The 19,569-nt window shown below is 38.7% G+C and overlaps 1 protein-coding gene across 3 annotated transcripts in view; it reads left to right on the top strand.

Moving 5' to 3' along the window:
• ryr3 (ryanodine receptor 3) overlaps positions 1 to 19,569 on the top strand; it is an 83,326-nt gene that overhangs the window by 20,755 nt on the left and 43,002 nt on the right. For all 3 annotated transcript variants that reach the window (XM_086060816.1, XM_086060814.1, XM_086060815.1), the window contains exons 11-34: positions 684 to 848; positions 2,847 to 2,968; positions 3,055 to 3,235; positions 3,928 to 4,063; positions 6,309 to 6,404; positions 6,497 to 6,615; positions 7,166 to 7,299; positions 7,523 to 7,764; positions 8,680 to 8,872; positions 9,001 to 9,217; positions 10,049 to 10,153; positions 10,271 to 10,374; positions 11,547 to 11,630; positions 12,470 to 12,629; positions 12,711 to 12,855; positions 12,977 to 13,182; positions 13,322 to 13,496; positions 14,527 to 14,735; positions 14,803 to 14,966; positions 15,115 to 15,163; positions 15,258 to 15,418; positions 17,094 to 17,256; positions 18,142 to 18,228; positions 18,797 to 19,023. In XM_086060816.1, the coding sequence (XP_085916942.1) occupies positions 684 to 848; positions 2,847 to 2,968; positions 3,055 to 3,235; positions 3,928 to 4,063; positions 6,309 to 6,404; positions 6,497 to 6,615; positions 7,166 to 7,299; positions 7,523 to 7,764; positions 8,680 to 8,872; positions 9,001 to 9,217; positions 10,049 to 10,153; positions 10,271 to 10,374; positions 11,547 to 11,630; positions 12,470 to 12,629; positions 12,711 to 12,855; positions 12,977 to 13,182; positions 13,322 to 13,496; positions 14,527 to 14,735; positions 14,803 to 14,966; positions 15,115 to 15,163; positions 15,258 to 15,418; positions 17,094 to 17,256; positions 18,142 to 18,228; positions 18,797 to 19,023 (3,644 nt within the window). The remainder of the gene's footprint in view (positions 1 to 683; positions 849 to 2,846; positions 2,969 to 3,054; positions 3,236 to 3,927; positions 4,064 to 6,308; positions 6,405 to 6,496; positions 6,616 to 7,165; positions 7,300 to 7,522; positions 7,765 to 8,679; positions 8,873 to 9,000; positions 9,218 to 10,048; positions 10,154 to 10,270; positions 10,375 to 11,546; positions 11,631 to 12,469; positions 12,630 to 12,710; positions 12,856 to 12,976; positions 13,183 to 13,321; positions 13,497 to 14,526; positions 14,736 to 14,802; positions 14,967 to 15,114; positions 15,164 to 15,257; positions 15,419 to 17,093; positions 17,257 to 18,141; positions 18,229 to 18,796; positions 19,024 to 19,569) is intronic.

Here is a 19,569-nt window from a genome sequence, read left to right as displayed (position 1 = left end):
GTGTTTGTCATTATGTTCCCAAGATAAATAAATAAATAAATAAATTCTCTGATATACTTTTTCCCCATAAGCCTAACCAAATTTCAAGCTGATATGTTTTTCTCCTGAAATATAATTGTTTGAAGAGAAATATCCAATAATATAACAATAAATATATTTTCCACCGACTTCATTAAAGACTTCTCAGAAGAGTCTGTAATCTTCTCTTTTTTTTTTTTTTTGGGGTCCTTTTCACAATTGCTGAGCAGAAAACACTTTAAACGTGCCTAATGGCAATTGGCTAACGTACAGCCTTTTACCATTAGTGGGTCAGCACAAATCCCTTCTTCCTTATCGAAATAAAAATCCACTAGGCGCGTAAATTAACAAGATTGACTGGATGTTGGGCTTTTCTTTTTTCCTTTTTTTCTTGACTGCCCTTTTCCCACACTCCCTCTTGCCCTTGCTCAAGGGTCCCTTGCAGTTCTTCTCAAATAAAGTTGCCCTTTTAGATCTTACAAATCCAATAAAAAGAAAAAAAAGAAGTTTTGTTTCAGTGAAGGTGAAACTTTTGCGTTCATCACATGTACAGTCGTTCTTAGTTGCTGGTTCTCCAAAAGGTCAGCGTCAATTCTGTTTTTCAGCATTGGTTCGAATGTGTTCACGAAGACGTTCATTATACTGTCTGTTTCTTACGAAAACAGGAAAAAGGCGATTCGGGCCAAAAGCGAGACATTGAAGGCATGGGTGTGCCAGAGATCAAATATGGCGATTCTGTCTGCTTCATCATGCACGTGACAACTGGACTGTGGTTGTCCTATCAAGCGCCTGACGCCAAATCATCTCGTCTTGGACCCGTGAAAAGAAGGGTAAGCTCGCAAATTGCATACAGTGGAACTGCTTCATTGTAGCAGATTATTTCATTATTATTAGGGGTGTCAAAATTTGTGCGTTAATTGAAAGTTACTTTAATCCCACAATTTTTTTTTTTTTTACTTTAACTTAAATTTTTCTTTAAATTCCAGTCGCAACAAATTTTGCAGTAATAAATTGAATAATAATGCATATATCTGTGGAAACCGTTGTTAAATTGTATTTTACAATATTAAAAATGTGCAGCATTTCACAAGTTACTTCATGTCAAAGATTAGATGGCTCCTAATATGAAAAGAAAAATGCATTGAGCTCTCACCGTCTTACAAATGCAATTATGCCATCTAGTGGCAGAAAAATTACCTCAGCACATATCAACATCACTCGTTTTTTACAGTACAGTAAATCTTCCATCCATCCACTCAATTTTATGAATTATTGTGACTAAAAGATGCAGCCATATTTCTAATAGTTTAAATATATTTTTACCACTTTTTTACACAGCATGAATAAAAAAAACAAAAAAAAAACATAATTAATTGTGAGTTAATTTATTGAAGTACTTGCGATTAATTATGATTTTTTTAAATTAATCGCCTGACACCCCTAATTATTATTATTAATTATACCTTCATTATTCTGGGCCTCCCCCCCCCCCACCACCACCACGTTAGAACTTGACGAACCCGTGTTCACAGGGTCACATAACTACATCTGTCGTTCCGATCAGATTCTAAATGCTCTTAAATTAACGCTGACATGCGCATTAAAACATCACACCCTGTCAACCTACCGTATATCACAAATGACATTCCCGTGCTAATGTCATTTTATAGTCCACCCGAGTTTTCCCGACGAAGCCCACCGGACGCTAACAAGACTCGCGCTCACCCCTTAAAATGTTCTTAAAGGCCCCACAGTGTTTTGACAGTTTGTTAGCGTGACACGAGGAATGCTGCTCATCACTGGGCACCCACTTAGGAACATCAAATGTCTCCCCTGCGCAGTTGCCTGGCGGTCCCAGTATCCTTGGCACATGACATGGTGAGGGCATGGGGGTGGCTGGGGGGGGGGGGGAAGGTCAAGGGTCAATTGACACCGCCATAGCCCTCTTCTTGATTCTAAGTGTTTGATTACAGCGAGTCAAGTTTGAGCCCCACCCATAAACATGGGCATCTAGAGAATGCATACCTCCACCAAGGCCTCACAACTGCAAATGTTATAGTGTGCTAATTATATGCATGTTTGCTTACTATGGTATGCAAAAGCGTGTGGATTAGACTTGGCGATTTGTGAAAACATACGTCTAACGAGTGCTAGTGATTACACATTAAGCACCGGGCTTCGTCATGAGAGTGCGAGTACTTAGCTGACCTGCCAGCAGTCAATAAAAAAGGTGCAAATATATAAATTTAAAAAACTCAAAATTAGTATTAATAATCTTTTATTTTGTTTACGATTGTGCCAAGTTTATGATTGTGGAGTGTAATAATTGAAATTGTAATAAAATTTCAATTAACTCATTTGCTCCCAAAACCGTATAAATACGTTCTATTTTAAATACTACCATGCTCCCAAAGTCGTATTTATACGTTTATTTTAATTATTTATTTTAAATGCAAGAACATACAGAAGGCTTTGATGCAGCCTTAGAACTAAAGATGATGCTTGAAGTAATGGCAGTTATTACAAAAACGGCCAGCAGGTGGCAGCAGAGTATAAGAGATCAACCAGGGCCATGTTGTAAAAGGCTCTTTCCCCCACAGTTTTAAACAGATTTGTGAATAATGATGAAACTTAGCTATATTATAATGCTATTTGCTGCAAAATGGAAACAGATACAAATATATATTTGTTATAGCAATAGAACACAATATTCTGTGGGCATTGCAAAATCAATCAAAATCCAGTAAAACAGACGGGAGCGAAGGGGGGTTGCTTCAGTGAAAATGCCTATGAGTGAATGAGTCCATTTGTTTCCAAACATACTGTAGGCCTGCCTGCACTCTGAGGGCCACATGGACGACGGCCTAACTCTCCAGCGCTGTCAGCACGAAGAGTCCCAAGCTGCTCGCAACATCCGCAATACGACGTTCCTCTTCAACAACTTCATCAAGTAAAGAGTCTGACGACCGCATGGTGCCAAAACTCCCGATGAAAGACACAAAAGCTGTACAGTTTTCTTCTGTGTCTTTTCAAAAGGACTTTGGACAGGACCAACGCGGGCGAGTCCACGGAGGCGGCCGGCTACGTAGGGGAGGTGCTACAGACGCTGAATGACCTGATCGAGTACTTCAAGCAGCCCGACTCGGAGCTGGAACACGAGGAGAAGCAATGTCTCCTGCGGTCGCTCATCAAACGGCAAGACCTCTTCAAAGAGGAGGTGAGCCACAATTTGGGAATGCTAGAATTTGGGGGTTTAGAGTCACTCGGCGTGTCAAAATGAGTGCGTTAACTTTGAGTTAATTTGAAGTTCCTTTAATACCACAAAAAATTTTTTAACATGTGATGAAATGAGTGTATCAATGACTAAAATATATAAAATACATATTTCTATTAGTTTATGTTAACAAGAGTTATGAAAACTTATGGGGGAAAAAACTTGTATTGTGCATTTAGATCAGATATAAAATTTGCGATTAATTGTGAGTTAACTGTTGAAGTCATGTGATTAATTGCGCTAAAAAAAAATGGAATCGCCTGACACCCCTATTATATAGTGGATCAAACAAGGGAGAACATTTGAACAGTGATTGTATAGATAGAGCGTTCTGCACCATTGTGGGATGGAACGCTGCCGACTCCCAGCCAATCGAAGCGGCTCCCCTCATTCCCATCAAAATCAGGGCGATGGAAGAGCACATTTTAAGCAGAAATCGATTATATTTTATCTAGATTACTTACTATACTATAGAGTATTCTTTATAAACCCATACAATTCTAAAAAAAAATTGTGAACATTTTCAAATATACATATTCCATGATTTTTTTAATATATTTTTTTGAAACAACAAACGAACCAAAAAATGGTTCTCATGGACTTGATTATGGATGAATCCTGCTTTTTGCTCCCAGGGCATGCTGGCCCTCCTGTCAAAATGCATCGACCGGATGAACCTGTACAACAGCGCCGCCCACTTTGGGGAGATGGCCGGGGAGGAGGCGGGGGCGGCGTGGAAGGACATCCTCAACCTCCTCTATGAGCTTCTCGGTAAGTGGACCCGAGTGATGGATCTCTCAGCATCATCGGCTGTCCACCGCGGTGCGAGGCATGCATAATTCATCTTCCTCCTTTCCTTTTAACTTTTCACGCGCTGGCTTTCCTTTTTTCTTTTTTTTGGTATGTGCTGCCTGTTCCACTCTCCCCTTGCTTCACCTCTCTCTGTCCTCCCTCCCTGGACGGAATGTCTGCATTTAGGTCAGCGTCCCGAGTATCCTCGCCCTTTTTAGGAGACGGTCTGTTGCATTTTGGAGCTAATTACGAGGCGCTGCCAAAATTGCCGGCCGTCACAGGCGCCGACGTTAGCCTCCTCTCGTGGGGGGTCCTGTTATGAGTCATGAATGCTAACCCTGAGAAGTTCTTCTTTGGACAACTCTGTCTTAGCTCATTTGTTTCGCTGTCATCAACAGTTTTTCACCCTCGGCGCTCCTTGACTGCCCTTGCATTCATCACTGCCTGCCTCACCGGCTTGCACCTGCGCGCAAATTATACAAATAGAGAGCAGCCGACTGGCGTATCCTGAGAATGATTGTGCGGTGGGACAATATAGTTTTATTTGGAAGATATTCTCAGTTTCTCTATTTCTGGATCTAAAATTTTTTTTTGGGAGCTAGTCAATTATAACCTACTTTTGTCCAAATTACACAATTTTAATATCACTAAAGAGACAATATGTTTGTTTGCATTATTTCTTCAGGCCTTCAATTTGGTCAAGATAAATCTACATTTCTAAATGAAAATGGGTATTCCACAGGGCTCAATTCTCGGACATTTGCTGTTTAGTCTCCATGTTAAAGTGGAAGTCAACCGTAAACATTTTTGGGCAATAATATCTGAGCATGGCATTCTGATTAATATTCCTTTTTTGGAATATGAGTTTTGAAGCATCCATCTCACTGGGCGGCCATTTTGCCACTTGCTGTCGACTGAAGATGACATCACAGTTGCTCAGGGCTCGGGCAACGAACAATCAGAGCTCACCTGTTTTCTAAAGCTGAGCTGTGATTGGTTGTTACTGTGATGTCATCTTCACTCGACAGCAAGTGGCAAAATGGCCGCTGATATTGGGGGGGGGGGGGGGGGTGCTGGATTTTGCTTCATAACTCGTATTCCAAAATGTAATAATAATCAGAATGTCATGCTTAAACTAGTGAGCTCACATATAACATATTACCACGAAACGTTTAAGTTTGACTTCCACTTTAGTATTGAATTTTATAAATAAATATAAAATTAATAAGTTTTGGGGTTCCTTTAAAGGAATCCATCTTGGATTTTAGGATGGTCACAAACTAAAACCGCACTCACCTGTAAATAGGGCGTTTTTTTTGTATAGTAATACAAAAAAAACCTTTTTTTTAATGTATTTTGTACATTAAAAAAAAACTTTTTTTTAATGTATTTTGTACTATAACATTGATGCTGACTGAACTTTTTTATGTCACTTACTGTAAATGCAATATTGGATTAGTGATTGTTTTTTACATTTTAATTGCACTGCAATGTTGTAGAATAGCCCAACTGGGAGTGGAGTTGAAAATTAGCTATTAACTCGATATGTATCACATATGATACACACAGTCATGTAACTGACTGCATTGTCTCTGTCAAAAAAAAGAAAGTATTATTATTATTAACGCTAAGGAAATGAGTCACTTTGCTACAATATAAAGTAGTCGCAATGTCCCGCTGGCAACAAAAGTGAGTACACCCCTAAGTGAAAAAGTTCAAATAGGCCGAAACCATCTTTGGTATCACTTTTATGAGATATTATATATTACAGTATACTGTTTAAGATTAGAGGAACAAATGGATTATTCGGTCAGCTGTCGTCGTCACGGCTGACCTTGCGGAACGCTAATGTCGTCTTCGGGTGCCCTTTTTCAGCGTATTCTCAAGTCATCGCCAGTCTGTCACCTCGGAGTCCACTCGTTTCGGATTCTGCCTGAATTTCAATCGCTCATTATGCGCGCCCATGCCCTTGCGCTGCCACGCGGCAATTAAACATTCCGAATGCCTCTCAAAGGGCTGTTAAAGAGTCGAGCAGAAATGATCGCTCCGATGACTTTGAGTTGTAGTGTGGAGAAATTAGCTTTGTGAGAGACCAATGAGCGTTCTTAATGTATTCTCTGAGGTAGAGGATTTTTTTTCTTTTTGGCTAGAAAGTGGTCGATGAAAGGTGCTATCGTTTTGCTGACTGATTTGTATTTATTTATTTATTTATTTTTTGGCTCAGCTGCGCTAATTCGTGGAAACAGAAACAACTGCACCCAGTTTTCTCGGAACTTGGACTGGTTGGTCAGCAAACTGGAAAGACTCGAGTCATCATCTGGTATAAAAATATTTTTTTGGGGGGGGCCACTTTTAAGATTATGTATGACATAGAAACGGTCTCACTGATAAAAATTGTGGCTATTTTTTTAGGCATTCTGGAAGTTCTACATTGTGTCTTGATTGAAAGTCCAGAGGCTTTGAACATCATCCAGAGAGGACACATCAAATCCATCATCTCTTTGCTCTACAAACACGGACGCAATCACAAGGTGTGAAATGATTTGCCCCTCAAGTTTATCGGGAACGGCCACGAAATGCGACAGTAAATCCCACGACCGAGCCTTTAATTCCCTTCACTTTCGCTCACCGCCTTGTGACAATAACAAAACCAAACCCAGTACAAAGACAATTTAGCTCGAGAAACTATTTATGTGTTACTTTATTGAACAAGTCAAATCCAATAGTTCAAGGACGGTTGAATAAGGATTAACGGCACCCCTGTTGTTTTTTTTATCTGAACTCTTTTTGTCTCATTTAAAGTGCAGCTGTGTAACAATGGGGGAAAAAAACTTGTCAGAATTTCACAAGTTACTTCATGTTAAAGACTAGATAGCTCTTAATATCAATGTCTTACAAATGCAATGATGCCATCTAGTGGCAGAAAATTACCTCAACACAAATCAATGTCACACTTTGTTACAGTACAGTGCATCTTTTTAATTTTAATTCGATTTTATGAATTATTATGAAATTACGGTATCAATGACTAAAACAAATGCAGCCATATTTCTATGAGTTGAACCTTATTGTCTTTGTCAGATTCTGGACGTCTTGTGCTCCCTTTGTCTATGTAACGGTGTGGCTGTGAGAGCCAATCAAAATCTGATATGCGACAACCTGCTTCCCAGTCGGGACCTCCTTCTTCAGACCCGACTCGTCAATGATGTTCAGAGGTATGTCATGAAAATCTGTTGTATTTGTCACTTCAATCAGGTACTTGAACCATTTAGGGATTCTTAACTCATTCACTGCCGTTGACGGTTATCGACGTCAGGGTTCCATTTTAACTGGAATACCAGTGAATGAGTTCAATCTTACATTCATTTGAGTGAAATTATAAACCCAATCAAAGTCTGCGCCGATCACAATATGTCTGCATCTGCTTTCACTTCTTAGCATGAGGCCTAACATCTTTTTGGGCGTGGCCGAAGGCTCGGCCCAATACAAAAAGTGGTATTTCGAGCTGGTGATCGATCAGGTGGACCACTTTGTAACGGGCGAATCCACTCACCTGAGGGTGGGCTGGGCAAACACAAAAGGCTACGCGCCGTATCCTGGTGGAGGCGAGGGATGGGGAGGCAACGGCGTCGGCGACGATCTCTACTCTTACAGCTTTGACGGTCTTCACCTCTGGTCAGGTGGGACTCTTCACTGCCGCTGCCTGATCCTACACAAGGCAAATGCGTGTATTTGTTGTGTAAAGATAGAAATGAAAGTCCTTTTTTTCTTTCTTTAGATATATATTTTTTTTAGATAATTCAGATTTGCATCAGACAAAGGCTGGTTATCAAAATAGTTGAGATTTGGTCAGGGTTAATTTTTATTTATTTATTAATATTTCATAATGTATGCAATTTTTAAGACAATTTAAACATATTTCATAATGTATGCATTTTTAAGACAATATTTTTTAAATATTTCGTAATTTATGCAATTTTTAAGACAATTAAAAATATTTCATAATTTATGCAATTGTTAAGATTTGTTTTAAGATTTCATAATTTATGCAATTGTTAAGGCAGTTACAAAAATTCATAATTTATCAAAAAAAATTAAAAGACAATTGTTTCAAAATTCACAATTTATGCAGTTTTTTAAAATAATTAAAAAATATTTAATAATTTATGCAATTTTTAAGATTAGTTTTATTCCTAATTTATGCAATTTTTAAGACAATAAAAAAATGCAATTTTTAAGAATACAAAAATATTTATGCAATTTTTAAGATAATTAAAAATATTTCATAATTCACACAATTTTTAAGATAACTTAAAAAAAGTATGCTATTTTTTAAAACAATAAAAAAATGTAATAATTTATGCAAGGTTCTGATAATATGGTGACTTTTGGCTCAAATGAAGAGAATAAAAAAAGGACAGCAACAGTTGCTAATGCACTTTCAGTTATGCACCGAATAGAGATGGGCGAGCACCGATACTTCGTAGAGGTGCTGATTGCTGAATCTAAAATCTGATTGGGCAAAAAAAAAATAATAATAATAATAATCCCACCCCCCCCCATTATCCTTACCAACATTCACAATGACTGTTCAGGTCGCATCCCGCGGGCGGTGGCCTCCATCAACCAGCACCTGCTGACCTCAGACGACGTGGTTAGCTGCTGTCTGGACTTGGGCTCCCCCAGCATGTCCTTTCGGATCAACGGGCAGCCTGTGCAGGGCATGTTTGAAGACTTTAACACGGATGGATTCTTCTTCCCCGTCATCAGCTTCTCTGCTGGCGTCAAGTACGTTTCGCTGGAAAGTTACGGCAAAGTGGGCGATGCCTTGCTATCTTTCGGGGCCTTATTACGTAATAACAGATGTGCTGTTTGGGAGTTGAACTGGAAAAATTGCAGCTCTCTTGCTTCATCAGGGTGCGTTTCTTGTTGGGTGGACGCCATGGAGATTTCAAGTTCTTGCCCCCTGCTGGTTACTCTCCATGCTATGAGGCACTGCTGCCAAAGGAGAAGATGTATGTGGAGCCTGTGAAGGAGTATAAGAGGGATCACGAAGGGGTCCGAGACCTATTGGGGACAACTCATTTTCTCTCCCAGGCTTCCTTCATCCCCACTCCGGTTGACACCAGCCAGGTGAGGGGAAGTCAACCCCAAAATGTTCTTGGCAATAATAAATAACCCTGCTTGATTTGTGAAAATAATTGCCTCGCCATCAATTTCTTTATAGAGGTGTCAGGTGATTACAATTTTTAATCATGATTAATCATGTGACTTCAATAGTTAACTCGCAATTAATCGCTGCGTTGTTCTAAATGCACAATAAAATGCACAAATTTTTTTTTCTAAGTTTCATACTCTTATTAACATAAAAATGGAAAAATGTTAAACTAATAGAAATATGGCTGCGTCTTTTAGTCACTGATACAATAATTTGCATTCATAAAATTGAGTTCAAATTAGAAAGATGGACTGTACTGTAAAAAACGAGTGTGATATTGATTTGTGTTGAGGTCATTTATCAGCCACTAGATGGCATAATTGCATTTGTAAGACATTGGCGACAGCTCAGTGCATTTTTCTTTTCCTATTTTAATCTTTAACGTGAAGTAACATGTAAAATTCTGCACAGTTTTAAAATTGTAAAATACAACTTGACCCCAGTCTCCACAAATATATGCATTATTATTACATTTATTACTGCTAAATTTTGACGTGGACGTGTCTGCTGCGTTGCGAGTGGAATACAGTACAGGCTTTCCAAGTAAGGGGGCGGTCATTAATCACACGTAAAAAAAATACGAGTGGCATTAAAGGAACTTTAAATTAACGCACTAATTTTGACACCTCTATTTTTTTCAATAATTTTTTTTTTAATTTAAAAGCCCAATTGAAATTATAGGGAAAACAAAACAAAATTGTTTTGATCATCTTGCTCAACTATCTATTCCCTTTCTGCCTGTGTAGCTCGTTCTTCCTCCTCACATGGACAACATTCGGGACAAGCTGGCAGAAAATATTCACGAACTGTGGGGGATGAATAAGATCGAGCTGGGATGGACGTTTGGCAAGGTACGCCTGATGTCATATTCGACACACCAGTTACAGCAGAACTGATGCACTTTACATTCAAAGTTTGCCTTTGCAACATTTTATGGCCACGACTGGATATTCAGCTTCTGTTTTCAGGTTCGGGATGACAACAAGAGGCAGCACCCATGCCTGGTTGATTTTGCCAAGCTGCCTGAAACCGAAAGGAACTACAATCTGCAGATGTCCAGTGAAACACTCAAGTAAGGCCCCTTTATTAACTCATTGACTGCCATTGACGGCTATAGACGTCAAAAATTCATTTGAACTATTTCTATTAGTTTAACATTTTTTTTCCACTTTTGTTAACAAGAGTATGAAAACCTAGATTTTTTTTTTTTATTGTACATTTAGAACAGATATAACATTTGTGATTAATCGTGAGTTAACTATTGAAGTCAAGCGATTAATTAATTCATTCACTGCCATTGACGGCTATAAACGTTGAAAATTCATTTTAACAAATTTCTATTTAACATTTTTTCCACTTTTGTTAAGAAGAGTATGAAAACCTAGAATTTGTTTATTGTACATTTAGAACAAATATAAAATTTGCTATTAATCGTGAGTTAATTAGTGAAGTCATACGATTAATTACAATAAAAAAAATTAATTGCCTGTCGCCCCTAATTTTTTATTTATATTTTTTTAATGGATTTATGGCAGTGAATGAGTTAAAATTGACGCGATAAAAAAAAAAGAAGAACAAATTATTAAAAATTAGGGGCATCAGGCGATTAAAATTTGTAATCGTAATTAATCGCATGACTTCAGTAGTTAACTCACGATTAATCACAAATGTTATATCTGTTCTAAATGTACAATAAACAAATTCTAGGTTTTCATACTCTAGTTAACAAGAGTCGGTGAAAAAAATGTAAACCTAATAGAAATAGTTCAAATGAATTTTTGACATCTATAGCCGTCAATGGCAGTTAATGAGTTAAACTCATAAAGCCCACTCTCATTAAATGTAGTGTGAGAGCAGATTTAGGCGAGAATAAAAGCGATGCTTGTAATGACTTGGATCTGCAGAGTGAATTCCAGTATTGATCTTAAAAGAAACTGTAGATCCTAAAGCTGATCTGAGCCAAGTGCTGGCTCCTCTCACACGCACATAAAACATTTGGTTTGGCTCAATAAAGTGACCTCGCCTTGCAGTGATCTCGTAAAAAAAATAATAATAATCTGGTACCGCCTTATGGTCGATCATCACATCCAAACCAATTTGCAGCTGATCATTTTATAATGAGCTGGAATAAAAAATAGAGATGGTAGATTTGATCAAATTGGCAAAATCAGCTGTTGGTTTAATGTCTATCATTTTTATGTATTTACTTGATCTATTATACTTTATACGACCTTTTATTCACAGGACTCTCATGGCTCTTGGATGTCACGTTGCCCAGGTCAATATTCATGCAGAGGACGATCTGAAGAAAATCAAACTTCCCAAGGAGTAAGTTAGTATTTTTCACTTTTGTGTGTTTTCATTTAGAGATTAGAAATGAGTTAAAAACATTAGAACGGTGGCTTCAAAATCTTTTTAGGGCTTAAAAGGTCAAATACAGTATCTCCAAAAAGTGAGCACACCCCTCACATTTCTGCAGATATTTATTTTTTACATTTCCACTTAGGGGTGCACTCACTTTTGCTTGTATCAGTTTATTTATTTAAGGTTTGCATTTATTTTTTTTCCATATTTTTACTTAGTACTGTACACACTTATGTTTGTATTTAATTATTCATTTAATGCTCGTATTTAATGCTTTTCACATTTTCACTTAGGGGTGTACACACTTTTGTTTGTATTTAATTATTCATTTAATGCTCGTATTTAATGCTTTTCTTATCTTCACTTAGGGGTGGACTTTTTAGTTTTAGCTATTTTATAATTATAGTTATTTTTGAGGGAATGTATATAATGTACATATATATATATATATATTTATATAAACTGTACGGTGACTACTTTTCATTGTGTCATTTTTTTCAATGCCGTTCCAGGAAAATAAATAGAGAACAATTATTTAATAAAAATAAATAAAGCATTGGTGTATGTAAAATGACTTACTAAATGTAACAAATATTACAGGAATTTTCATAACGTAAATGCTTAGTGGTCCAAATTAAAGACTTTGCAAGCACGGGGAGGCCATGCACATTTCACAGAGGAAGGCCTGAGCTGAGATTCAAACTCTTAACCGTAGAAGACAAACATGCTACCTACTAGTACCCCGCACTTAACCAGGGTTAAAAAAATTTTTTTTAAATCTTTTAATTCGTTTTTTTCTCCAGCTACATGATGTCCAATGGATACAAGCCTGCCCCTCTGGACCTTTCTGACGTGAAGCTGAGCGCAGGTCAGGAGGTCCTCGTTGATAAGCTCGCAGAGAACGCACACAACGTGTGGGCCAAAGACAGAATTAAACAAGGATGGACATATGGAATCCAGCAGGTGGCTTGACTTGATAGCGAATGACATAAGCTCGCTCGTATTCCACTTGCCAACTTACTACTAATTGTTTGCTTGTGGCAGGATTTAAAGAGCAGGCGTAATCCTCGCCTGGTGCCATATGCTTTACTCGACGAGCGCACTAAGAAGTCCAATAGAGACAGCCTGAGGGAGGCCATCAGGACCACGGTCGGCTACGGGTATGACATCGACCCCCCAGACCAGGAGGGTAAGAAACGTTGAGCCATTTTCGAGTTACTGTCAGAAAATCATTTTTTTACATTGATGAATAGAGTATTCGAGAGTGTGGTGCCACCAGCTGACACGATTCTTCAAATGACTTCTCCCAGCCGTCCACGTGACGGACAACGAGCGCATCGAGACCCTGCGATTCTTCCGCGTGGAGCGAACGTACGCGGTGAAAACGGGGAAGTGGTACTTTGAGTTTGACGCTCTGATGGGAGGCGATATGAGGGTCGGCTGGGCGAGGCCGGGCTGCAGGCCGGACGTGGAGCTGGGAACGGACGACCAGGCCTTCGTCTTTGACGGATACAGGGTAAAAAAAAAAATTGGAGTTCTACAAATAACGCATCTTTTTTTTTTCCCATCTAAGCTAGCTACATATATTATACTGATAGACAGAACTATTAAATCATAGGAAATCACAACAAAATGATGGACTTTCATTTCTCAAGGGTCGGCGCTTACATGCCGGGAGCCGCTACTTCGGGCAACCGTGGGAAAAAGGAGACGTCGTGGGCTGCATGATCAACATGGAGGACAAATCGATTATTTTTACCCTGAATGGCGAGCTCCTGATCACTAACAAAGGCTCCGAGCTTTGCTTCACTGACTTTGAGACGGAAGATGGTGAGGCCTTGGGATGCTTATGTTATTCCACAACAAGAAACAGTAACATAATACGTTTTTTTTTTAATACTTTGTCATTTACTCCCAAAAACGTATGTATATGTTTTTTCAAGTTTTTTTTATGCAAGAGCAAACAAGGCTTTGATGCAGCTTTTGACATGAAGAGGTGGCTTAAAGCAATGATAGTTATAACAAAGAACGGCCAGCAGGTGGCTTCAGAGTATAAGAGATCAGCCAGGGCCATGTTGCAAAACAAGCTCTTTTTGCCAGTGTTTTCAATAGGAATGTGAATAATGATGACACTTAGCTATATTCTAATGCTAAGTCCTGCAAAACGGAAACAGATACAAAAATAATTTTTTTCTTGATGAAAGAAGAGACTCTAATCTTTGTTTTGGTAGGTTCCCATGTTTATATAGCATTAGAACACAATATTCTGCGGGCCTTGCAAAGTCAGTATGGAGTAATGGAGCGAAGGGGGTTACTTATGGAGTAATGGAGCAAAGGGGGTTGCTTTAGTGAAAATGGCTGGGAGTGAATGAGTTAATCAAAGAGCAATAATAATAGTAACTAGACAAAGTGCAATTTCTGCAGACATTGCGTGGGAATGCTGAAAAGCTGAATGCGAAGATTTGAATGCATGTGCTAAAATCATTTCAGTCAAATTATAATCCATTTCCTGATATGACAGTCAGTTGATATACTTACGTAACGGCCATGGATATATTTGCAATGTACAGTCTGAGATGGGATTCGAACCTGCAACCTCCTGGTTACTGGACAAAGTACTGGACAAAAACTGGGAAAAGTGGTACTTAGAAAAAGTTCAATTTCAGTCCCATTGGAAATGAATGGGGAAAGGTTGATATTTAACGTTAATATTTAACGAGTCGTTTCACGGCAAAAACAGTGTGGCGGATAAAAATTATGCATCATCATGCGTCAGCATTCCCACAATAACTTACATGTACATAGTATTTTTATTTTTATTTTTTTTAAGCGAGACTTGACACTGTTATACCCTCGCTAGGTTTTATCCCAGTGTGTAGCGTGGGCATGTCTCAGGCGGGACGCATGAACCTCGGGAAGGACGCCAGCACCTTCAAATACTACACCATGTGCGGCCTTCAGGAAGGCTTCGAACCCTTCGCCGTCAACATGAAGCGAGAGATCACCATGTGGTTTAGCAAACGCCTGCCCACTTTTGTCAACGTGCCGCAGCATCACAGGGATATCGAGGTAACTGACGGGTTTCGCTGGCCCGCATTAATGGAAATATGGCCGACTCGATTTTGGGCTTCCTCAGGTGACGAGAATTGACGGGACGGTGGACGGCCCGCCCTGTCTTAAGGTCACCCACAAGACATTTGGCACCCAGAACAGCAACACCGAAATGATCTACTGCCGATTGAGCGTGCCGGTGGAGTTCTTCTCTGCAGACGTGCTACTCGAGGAATCATTTCAACTCGGGTCAGACTGCAATTTTTTTTCTTCTTTCAAACGTGAAGCCATCATTTTTTCCCCCCCCTCATGTCAACGTCACATTGATAAATGCTATTACTTTGTCTTAATTGGTGCCGATTTGCTCCCGCCGGCTTAAATCATTTGTTCTCTGCAGCCATCCTCCAAAAGAAGATGGCGTTGCGGATTACGGGAGCATCACAACTGTAAATGAAACCGCTTGGTATTTGATCAAACTCAACATATGAATAGCGTTGCAAAAAAAAGTTGAATCTTTTCTGCGCCGTGTGCTCACGACAGTACTGCCACTCGGTGCGAGTGTTCGCGGGGCAGGACCCCGCGTCTGTGTGGGTGGGCTGGGTCACGCCGGACTATCATTACCACTCAAGGAACTTCAAGCTTAGCAAGACGAGAACGGTCACCGTCACCTTGGGAGACGAGAGGGGCCGGGTTCACGAGAGGCGAGTACCCTGCTTTTATCTTGAGTTATGGGGCTGGACATGGACTCGGAGGGCGTAGAATGGCTGTGACCTTTTCTGTCCGCAGCTCTCTGCACCTCGTGTTTGCCTAACAGCAAATGCGGTTTTCACAATTAAAAGCCAAAAACAAGCATCTACCTTTTTATCATCTTTATCTGCTCTATATATTCCTTCTATCCACTCTAGCCATGTCCTTCGTCTATCCATTCATCCTCATCTCTTCTCATTATCTCATCTTGGCATTTCATTATCTCATCTTTTCATCTTTTCATTTTATTAACTTATCTTATCATTTAATTATCTAATTTTCTCATTTCATTATCTCATCTTCTCATTTAATTATCTAATTTTCTAATTTTCTCATTTTCTCATTTTTTCATCTTCTCATTTCATTAATTCATCTTCTCATTATCTCATCTTCTCATTTCATTATCTCATTTTCTCATCTTCTCATTTCATTATCTCATTTTTTCATCTTTTCATTTTATTAACTTATCTTATCATTTAATTATCTAATTTTCTCATTTCATTATCTCATCTTCTCATTTAATTATCTAGTTTTCTCATTTTTTCATCTTCTCATTTCATTATCTCATTTTCTCATTTTCTCATCTTCTCATTTCATTATCTAATTTTTTCATCTTTTCATTTTATTAACTTATCTTATCATTTAATTATCTAATTTTCTCATTTCATTATCTAATTTTTTCATCTTTTCATTTTATTAACTTATCTTATCATTTAATTATCTAATTTTCTCATTTCATTATCAAATTTTTTCATCTTTTCATTTTATTAACTTATCTTATCATTTAATTATCTAATTTTCTCATTTCATTATCTCATCTTCTCATTTCATTATCTAATTTTCTAATTTCATTAATTCATCTTCTCATTTAATGATCTCATTATCTCATTATCTCATTATCTCATTTTCTCATTTTCTCATTTTCTCATTTTCTCATTTTTTCATCTTCTCATTTCATTATATCATTTTTTCATCTTTTCATTTTATTAACTTATCTTCTCATTTAATTATCTCATAATCTCATAATATCATTTCCTTATTTCATCTTCTCGTTATCTAATCTCATCTTCTCATTTCATTATCTTATCTTCTCATTTAATTATCTCATTATTTCATTTCATTATTTCATCTTCTCGTTATCTAATCTCATCTTCTCATTTTATGATCTCATTTTCTCATCTTCTCATTTAATGATCTCATCTCATCAAGTAAAAGCCGGAATTCTGAACTAGTTTTCTAACCAGTGGGATTCAGTTAGAAATAAGTGGATTCATATGTGCCAACCCATTACCTGCAACAAGGCGGTTGTGTTTAAAAAAAAAAAAGTCATCGTACCATTAAAATTGAATATCACTAAGTGTTTCTCGGACGGGTTGTGACTGAAGACAAATGTTCTTACAAACTTGGCCAATAAATCTGATTCTGATCACGCTGCAATTTTCTGCACTTCTTTCTCGCTTCTTTTCATATTTGACTTTGACTCCAGAAAGAATGCTGAATCTGAACGAAGCCTCCCTTTATCCATTTAAAGCTCTGAGCTCATAGCCTCTCGCACAACGATGGAGACAAATGGTGGACCTCTGCCCTCTCAGCACTCTTTTCTTTTTTTTTTCTTCCCATCGGCATTAGTGTCCAGAGAAGTAACTGCTACATGGTGTGTGGAGCGGACGCCGTCGGCCCGTCTTCATCCGGCCGCTCCAACTCTGACGTGGAGATCGGCTGTCTGATGGACCTGGCAACTGGCCTTGTCTCCTTCACTGCCGACGGCAAGGAGCTGCCTACCACTTATCGGGTAAATACGAGTCGAGAATGAACATAGCAAAGGCTATTATTGTGTTTGTTTGTTTTTTGCAGTATATGGTATGCTTTATTCCTATGTGAATTTATTTTCATTATTTTAGACATCTTTTCCACTGGTTATTGCTCTTGGGTCCATAACAATAAACCTCGACGGCACCTGGACACATTAGTATTCAACAAACATTCAAGCAATTTGTCTTCCCGAAAGGGAAGCAAGTTTGCAGTGCAGTAAATTACGCCTGCAGATTTGTAATTCTGAGCTCAAGTGTTTTTTTGTTTTCCCACATCTGCACAATAACTCTTGTCGCACCTCACTTTCACATTTGAGATTTTTAGCTCATTCACTCCCAGGCATTTTCACAGAAGCAATCCCCTTCGCTCCCGGCTGTTTTACTGGATTTTGACTGATTTGGCAAGGTCCACAGAATATTCTGTTCTATGACTATAAAACATGGAACCTACCAAAAGAAATATTAGAGTCTCTTCTTTCATCAGCAAAAAAAAGTGTATCTGTTTCCGTTTTGCAGCAATTAGCATTAGAAGTTTCATCACTATTCACAAACCTGTTGAAAACACTGGGAAAAAGAGCTTGTTGCAACATGGCCCTGGCTGATCTCTTCTACACTGCCGCCACCTGCTGGCCATTTGTTTGTAATACCTACCATTGTTTTAAGCGACCTCTTCAGGTCAGAGGCTGCATCAAAGCCTTCTGTATACTCTAGCATAAAAAAAAAAAAAAGAGTATGAATACGAATTTAGGAGTGAAGGACAAAGTATTAAAAAACATATTTATAGAGCTCAGTGTTGTTCATTCGGTACCGATTCGACACGTCGTCATCGAGTTGAGTTCTCGAAAGCCACTTTGTTTTGTTTCCAGGTGGAGCCAAGCACCAAGCTGTTCCCTGCCGTGTTTGTAAGGCCCACCTGCGCAAACCTCTTTCAGTTTGAATTTGTCAAGATTAAGGTTTGTATCACACTCTGAATACATTTACAGCTACTATGATAGATGTGCAAAGGTAAACAGCAATTCATTCTAGAATTCTGGGGGGAATTTATGCAAATTTAGAAGGAAAAAAAAATCAATTAATAAGGATTCATTGTCAACTTTCTAAAACCATTTTGAAACGGATTAATGCACTTCTGAAATAACAAATGTGCTGATATTACCTTCAGTAATGTTAACTTTGTTGTATATTATTAATAACAATGACTTTCATTTCTGTTCAGACAATGGCTCCGCCATTGATAATTAGCAAACAGATCAATCAACAGGAAATACTTTATTTCCATAAATGTTGACATTCTTGATTGATCACTTCTACGATATTCCTAGAAAATCACAATGTCCCATTACTGTTGATGTTTAGAACAAGCCTGCACAGGCTTGTGATGTGGTCCAAATACAAATACAAATACTTCTATCAAAAAGTTCCTCCTTTTAGATTCTCGTTGAGTCTCATGCGATGCGCTCGAGAATAACATGGAGGAAAAACAGAAATGTATTACCTTTATATTCTTCCCCTTATTCCCAGGACGCCATGCCAATTTCTTCAGCTATCTTTAAGAGTGAGCACCGGAACCCGGTGCCTCAATGCCCGCCGCGACTGGACGTGCAGACCATTGTGGCCGTGCTGTGGAGCCGCATGCCAAACACCTTCCTCGGCGTGGAGACGGCTCGAGTCAGCGAGAGACACGGATGGGTTGTCCAGTGCTCGGACCCGCTGCAGATGATGGCTGTGCATATACCTGAGGAAAATAGGTGGAGTCAAATCAAATATACTGTGTTTGAAGTAGCAAGTATCTTGGAGAATGTTGTTTTACGGCTATTTCACGCTCACATGGAAGCTGGGGTGTATTGCTGGCCGATACCGGACTCATTTAAGGTATCGGGTACTCATGGAGGTTGTCGATACCAGCCATCAATACTTAAGGCAAAAACACAAATCTAGCTGATTAAGTTCTCCTTGGTAGCAGTTTCGTGGCGCTATACTGCGGCGGTTTGACACATCAGAAAATTATCATCTTTGTTCACAATTCTTTGTTGAGTATTTGAAGGTACTCATAGAGGCTACCGATACCTTAAGGCAAATTTTTTTTTCTAACATCAAGTACTTATTGGTAGCATTGGTGGCAGATTGACACATCAGCAAATAATCGTCTGCGCCAGAAAAAAAGGTCTTTGTTCGCAATTTTTGTTTAGTATTTTTAGGTATAGAGTACTCGTGGAGGTTGCCAATACCAGCCAACGATACTTTCCCCCCAAAAAATCTAATATTGAGTAAGTCCTCCTTGGCAGTAGTATAGT

This window comes from Leptonotus elevatus, chromosome 18, assembly GCF_054856555.1.
Source record: "Leptonotus elevatus isolate MCC_2025b chromosome 18, RoL_Lele_1.0, whole genome shotgun sequence".
Taxonomy (NCBI): Eukaryota; Metazoa; Chordata; class Actinopteri; order Syngnathiformes; family Syngnathidae; genus Leptonotus; species Leptonotus elevatus.
This window is presented reverse-complemented; position numbering and strand designations above follow the sequence as displayed.